Here is a 6,515-nt window from a genome sequence, read left to right as displayed (position 1 = left end):
CACTGAAAGAAATTTAAACTCCATGAAAAATATATGCAGCACATGATTCCCCAATTTCAGCACAACACTCTCAACCATGTTAACAAACAACACAGGTGCCATCACAGGAACCCACAAATGAATAGTAAATAAATCCTCCACAAAAATTCCAACACAGGTGCCCATTCCACTATTCTTAGGTTTAAGAACTTTCCCTCTATCAAACAACACACGACAACTGCTCAAATAGCCAGGTGATCCAGGTAACTCGACAACAAGCCATATAGTAAGTAATCTCGTGAGAATGGCTGCAAGTAGATTATGGGTTTCAGCATTACAAAACACATTTCTTCGAGAAGTCCATTTTTTCACACAGCCACAAACTAAGAAATGAACTGACATTTGAACAATTCGCACACTCCATAAGCTGGGTTGAACCAATCTGGATTTCCGAAGAACACTCCATAAACTGAGAAATGAAATGAACTGACATTTGAACAGTATTTCTTGATTTCTGCCCCTTCCTTGCTAATTAACACAATGAAGGTTGTAGGTTCGTCCCCTTTTTCGTGTAGCACTTCTACTCCTTTTTGCTTATCAACACGCGCCTTCGATTGTCTGAAATCAAGTTGCACAGACATGAAATGAACTGGTTTAACAGTGCAAACAACTGGTTTCGTCCTCTGGCAGGTTGTTGTTAAGTCCTCTTGTACTACCCCCGGTTCTCTCACCTTGCAATTTGTATTATCGAAATTCAGTACAATGTGAAAGTTAATAATACCAGCATGTAGAACTTTGATTTCCAGCCTTCTTTCATATAATTCCACTCCTATACAATCCCTCTTGAGCTGATAAAACAAATCTGCCAATCGATTGTAATAAGAACTAAAATGTTGAGTATCCTTAAAGGTGTTTGAGTCCAAACAAAAAATAATTCAAGGTTGACTTCATAAACTGTTTGCGAGTATTGTGACACACATTCCATAGGCCTGTAGAGTATAATTTGAATTTCCATCTCACAAAGTCCACCAACTTCGACACAATTGGAGCATGTGGGACCCATGGGCAACAAAAGTAACCAGTTCTCATACCGGCAATCCCCAATAACTTAACCCAGAAAAATTCTGTAGCAGTAGCCAATTGTGTATTCCCTTTACTACCATCGACCACAACCAGTATCTCTTTGATTTCCACCCCCTCTACAAGTAACTCGTCCCAGCCAGAACAACCATCATTACTACCAAAAATTGTAGAGCTAGGTTCTTCTGGTATCCCGGTGAAAAACCAAGTAAGAACAACGCCACTTGCTATACTGCACAACCCGAGATCAAGCAAGCATAATTTCATCCCCTGCTGCAAAGACTCATGACACAATTTACTGGCACTAAGAGAAAGAAGCACAAACTTACAGGTAAGTCTCCTGGAGAGAATCTGCGACTCACCACCATATTTCTTTACAACAACCACCTTCAAAGATTTTCGTGAACCACCTCCCAACTGCAAGATTAGAGAATCACTGAAACTGCATCTACTACTAAGATGTAGTCGATCAAATAGTTCCCTCGCAGTACAAGCTTCATGAATACCTGTCACTTGAAGTATCAACCTAGACCAGAGAGGCTTACCATGCTCACCCATGATGACACAATTTATCCCGATAAACCCATTTACAGATATTTGTACAACATCATTGAATTGAAAGTGCCAACCCCATTCAGCCAATAAGAGAAACAAAGATATATTTATTGAGAATTCAGCAACCAAATTCCATGCACCGCCAATCTCTAATACATAAAGCAGTCCAAGACTCGAAGAATTCAGAAACTGAAATGCAGATAGATACCCATGACTTGAAAACATCTCACAAACCAAATTTCCATGATACCTTTCCCGTACAATCGTCCCAAGAAGAAAAATCAGAGGAGTAATTGGAACAAAACCACATTCATATTCACCAACATGATTAGAAAACCCTCGAATACTATCTGATTTTTTTCCACGGTCAAAAACTCTACCTATTTTAAGCTGCAAGAGATAAGCAACTCCAACACCACCCCATTTACAAGCTATACTCTCAGGTATTTTAACAAACAACTTCCCATCCACATGAATTTCAACATCATTAACAAACAAGGGAATTATTAAATCTGTAAACCCAAAATCTGATTCAAACCCAGGGTTAAGAATCAATTTTCTAAAACAATTGGGTGGTATAACTGCATACTTACCACGATCAAATATGCTACGAGAATAATCAGAAAGAATGAGCGAACAATTCTTACTCAATAGCCTGCTGTGATTAATGACCAGCTCCTTCAAGCTTTGATGTTTCTCACAGCTACTGTCGGTATCCCTGATTTCTTTAGGGTGAAAATTCACCTCATCAGGCAAATCCTCCTCTTCATAGAAGAAAAACGAAGGAATAAGCAAATCGAAATCGAGACAATCATCATCTTCTTCTTCTTCTGATGGAATTGAAGAACTCTGAGTGAATTTCCTTTCTGAATCTGCATCAACAGGTGATTCTGTGTTGTCGGCGATATATCTCTTCATCATCTTCAATTGTTTAACCACCGATTGAGGTAATCGAAGACTTTCAGCTGAATTCTCAGCACATAGCCTACGCTCCATCGCTAGGATATCCTTTATTTCTCTTGAAGAAAAAATCATCCATACAGTTACTTGCTTAGGAGGTCGAATAAATTCGCTCTCTAGCTTCTCTGATACTGCAACTTGAAATCTTCCCAAGCCATACATCTTCTGTGATAATAATTCAATTTCAGTGAATTCCATTGGATAAGACTCGTCCAAATCTGCAACCTCCATTAAAAAACCAGCAGAATCGAAACGGATCTAGATACCAATTGTCATGTACCTGAATACTATGACAAGATTGGGTGGATAGATTGAGGATAAACCTCTCTTGATTCGTGAGAATCAAGCGTCTCTGAGTTCAAAGAACACAGCCTAAGAAGAACAAAGTTCTAATTTGATTAATAATTTGATAATCTTTCATTACAGGACTTTCTTGACATATATAGCTAGGTTTCCTTCCTAATATCTAACGACCATTACTATCCCACGCGTGTACATCTAAACTACACGTTACAATTGACAATAGCAACTACTAATAAGATAAAAGGCTGCCAACCATTATACCAGCACTGACACTCCACATGATATGGGCACCTCCAATGTAATACCGGGTACATGACATAATGCTTCTAACAAAAGGTATGTGCCATTATCGATGCATTTCAAGCTGCTGCATATGTTCTTGGTCTCGAAGGTTTCCAAACTGCCATCGCAACGATTAGGGGTCTCGGTTATGGTTGGGTTGCAAACTATATTGAAGATATCCCTCCCGAAAGCTGGTCAAATGCCTTTTTTCAGGATTGTAGGTATGGAAGGACATCTTCGACTCTTGCTGAATCCTTTAATAGTTGGATGAAGGTACACAAGAAGCTCCCTTCAAATGCTCTTCTGGATCAGATAAGGAATGATGTGATGAAGATGATGTCAAAGAGGAGAAATACTGGTAAAAGTTTCATAGCAATTCGCACACCAAAGAACGAAGCTAAGCTGAAGGCTCATATTGATGAAGGTTTAACCTGGATGGTTATAAAGTCCGATGCTCATGTTTGTGAAGTAGAGGGCGGGGAGAGTTCTCATAGTGCTAACCTTGAGGCAAAGACATGTACCTGTCAGAGGTGGCGCGTCTATGGGTTTCAATGTGTGCATGCTTTTGCTTCTATAACAATGTATGGTTCTAATCCATATGATTTTGTTGAACTTTTTTTCACTACTGCATACTTCAATAATGCCTACATCCATGCCATTCATCATATTCCGAACTACAACATTTTATGAAGGTAATGATATCATCGATTTACCTGATGTTAGGAGGCCGCCAGGGAGACCACCAGCTAATAGACATTTGAGCAGTTACGAGAAGCCTCCCAGGATAGCTATGCGATGTAGTAATTGTTGTGAGATTGGTCATTGATGAGTGCCAAATAATGTATATATTTATCCCTTTTTGTTGGCATTTAACTCATCTTTTGTGCAGTAATTCTACATTTTATCCCATATTCTGTATTTTCATTGTTTTCAAGAATAAATATTTTTCTTACTTAATTTTGCATTTTTAGGTAATAAATAAAGTTTGGATGAATAGCGGAGCGGAAAAGAGCAGAAAAGTAGTGAAAAGCCGGGAAGAAATTACGCAAGGAAGCCGCGAGGAATGGTGCGCACAAGTCCAAAGAGCTAGGAATGGGCTCAAGAAGGAAGAATTGTTCTTAAAGAAGATATGGGCTTGGCATACCCAAGACCCAAAACCCTTACCCAAACCCATTTTCTATATCCATAACCGCCTCCATTATCAGCCGTTAGATGGGACTACATCGAAATCCTACGGTCGATCCTTCGTAGAGCATCAAAATCTGAAGTCTCTGCAAAATACCACAGCGCTTAAATTCCAAACCTTCAGATTAGATTGTAGTTGAATCCAACGATCGCTTCTTTGCCTGCGCATCAAATCTCGATACTTCCGCTTAACACTACAACACCTAACCTCGATCTTCTCCGTCAGTTTTGATGTATCTCGTCATCCAACGGTCTCCCCTCATCCAGTTCCATCGCGCCGTTGGATCATTCCATCATCCTATAATCCTACGGTCCAGCTTCGCGAAACATCAAAATCCTCTACACCTGATCAACACACTAGTATCCTATACCTATACCCTAACCAAACGCCCCCTCCTTCTTCCCAAAACCATCGATCTCATCTTCTCCCTCACCTCTGCAGAACCACCTTCTCCCTGCCGCGCCACCAAACGCCCTGCCACAACCACCTCGAGCTCACACACTGCCACCCTATCATCCTACACGCGATTGATAGCTTCCCCCATCCTTCTAGCCCTTTATCCCATCAACTTATTACCTAACCTAAACCCTAGGTTATGGGTTGATGGATTAACGTGTGCTAGAGAGAAATTGAAGGCATGGAGAGGTAGAGGAGGAAAAATAGAAGCATGGGTCGACATCAAACTGGAGTGGTTGTGTCAAATTGGGTGAGTAACCCCTAACCCTAGCCTCAACTGTTTTGGGGGGGGGGGGAATTTGGGGAAAATGTATAGAACTATAAATTGAGAGCTGGGGTGTTGTAGAAAACTGTTCTTGGACTAGCCAAGTGACCAATTAGGTTTAATTTCATCACTGTTCAATTTAGGGTTAATTTTAATTTCAATTTCAATTTTATTTAATTTTCAATTTCTGTTTTATTTCATGTTTAATTCCATGTTCATTTAATTTATGTTCTTATGATTTCTGTCTGTTTCTAATTTCAATTTAGTTTTGTGTTTAATGTTAGTTCACTTTTAGTGTCAACTGTTAGCTTCTCAAATGTTAGGATTAGTTTACTGTTGTGTGTCAATGCTAGGTTAGAGCCTTAGAGCATTGAGTTGATTGAGCAGTGGGGAGAAACTAGTGCTCACTAGTGACTGTGAGCAAGCTGGTTCTCTTCCCACTCTAGATGAATGCCTAAAGCCATTGCCTTGGCTTTGCTTTTTTTTCCTTTTTTTTTTACTTCATTGTCAGCTTATCTTCACCATCCCCACTGCCCTTGGCTTGTAGCCTTGGTTTGCAACTATCTCTGTTTTGTTATTACTTGGCTTGCACTATCACATTAGCACTATGTCACCATTCATTGTAAATGCCACCTTAGTTTCATAATTGTTTTTGGCCTTTGTAAATACTCCAGCTGCATTGTCACTTCTCTACTGTCATTGCCATTACCACATTGTAAATATGCAACACCATTGCCACTGTCACTGTAACCTTACTTTGTACATAAGCACTGCAGCCTTGCCCTATGCTTCATGGTTTCTTTATGTCATTGTCTTGGCTTGATGCCTTATTCTCCCATGTTAACTCACTGCATTGTTGCATTTCCTTGACCCTGTTTTGCCCTGTCTCAGCTTGGTCCTAGAGCTAGCTATCTTGACTTAGCCTTTGTGCTAGTCTGCCTTGGCCAGTGTCATGGCCTAGAGCCTTATCTTGGTCTGACAGCTGCATTGCTTCCCTTCCACTGCTGCTGCTGCTGCTACCTCAACCAGCTTTGCTACTGCAGCTGTCTGCTTCCACTCCTGCTGTCTGCTGTTTCTCCAGCTCCTTCCTTGGCCACTGTCCTGCTGCCCAAGGCCCAGCCACAGTTTAGGTTAAGGCTCAAAGCCCAGTTCAGTCTTGGATTAATCTAGAAGCCCAATTCAGTCAACTGTGGGCTTAATCCAAAAGCCCAAGACCAAATCAATTGAGTCCATTCCATTGCACTTCAAAGGTCAAGCCTAGTGCACTTCAAGACCAACTGAGCCCAAGATCAGTTCACTTCATTATCAAACAAGCCTATAATCCAAAGGTACCCTAAGCCCAAAGCCCAAAAGGCTTCATAGTTAACCAACAACAAATTAGAGCCCAAAATAGCTAGAGAACTCCAAACACACCCAGTCTATGTGGATCGACCCGTACTTGCACGAGCT

General features: G+C 40.6%; 1 protein-coding gene across 1 annotated transcript; it reads left to right on the top strand.

Moving 5' to 3' along the window:
* The first annotated feature begins 3,177 nt into the window (after positions 1 to 3,177).
* LOC113312690 lies at positions 3,178 to 3,985 on the top strand. The gene is made up of 2 exons (XM_026561427.1): positions 3,178 to 3,740; positions 3,883 to 3,985. Exons 1-2 carry the CDS (start codon positions 3,427 to 3,429, stop codon positions 3,983 to 3,985), a joined length of 417 nt encoding a protein of 138 aa, XP_026417212.1. The 5' UTR covers positions 3,178 to 3,426.
* The last annotated feature ends 2,530 nt before the right edge of the window (positions 3,986 to 6,515 follow it).

Source organism: Papaver somniferum, chromosome 9, assembly GCF_003573695.1.
Source record: "Papaver somniferum cultivar HN1 chromosome 9, ASM357369v1, whole genome shotgun sequence".
Lineage (NCBI taxonomy): Eukaryota > Viridiplantae > Streptophyta > Magnoliopsida > Ranunculales > Papaveraceae > Papaver > Papaver somniferum.
Note: the sequence above shows the minus strand (reverse complement) of the source record. Positions and strands in the feature narration are given on the sequence as shown.

Bases quoted from the DNA above. Each gene is read 5' to 3' on its own strand.
- LOC113312690 (XM_026561427.1), top strand. From the start codon at position 3,427: ATGAAGGTACACAAGAAGCTCCCTTCAAATGCTCTTCTGGATCAGATA. The intron at 3,741-3,882 runs GTATGGTTCTAA...ACCTGATGTTAG, and splicing joins GCTTTTGCTTCTATAACAAT to GAGGCCGCCAGGGAGACCAC.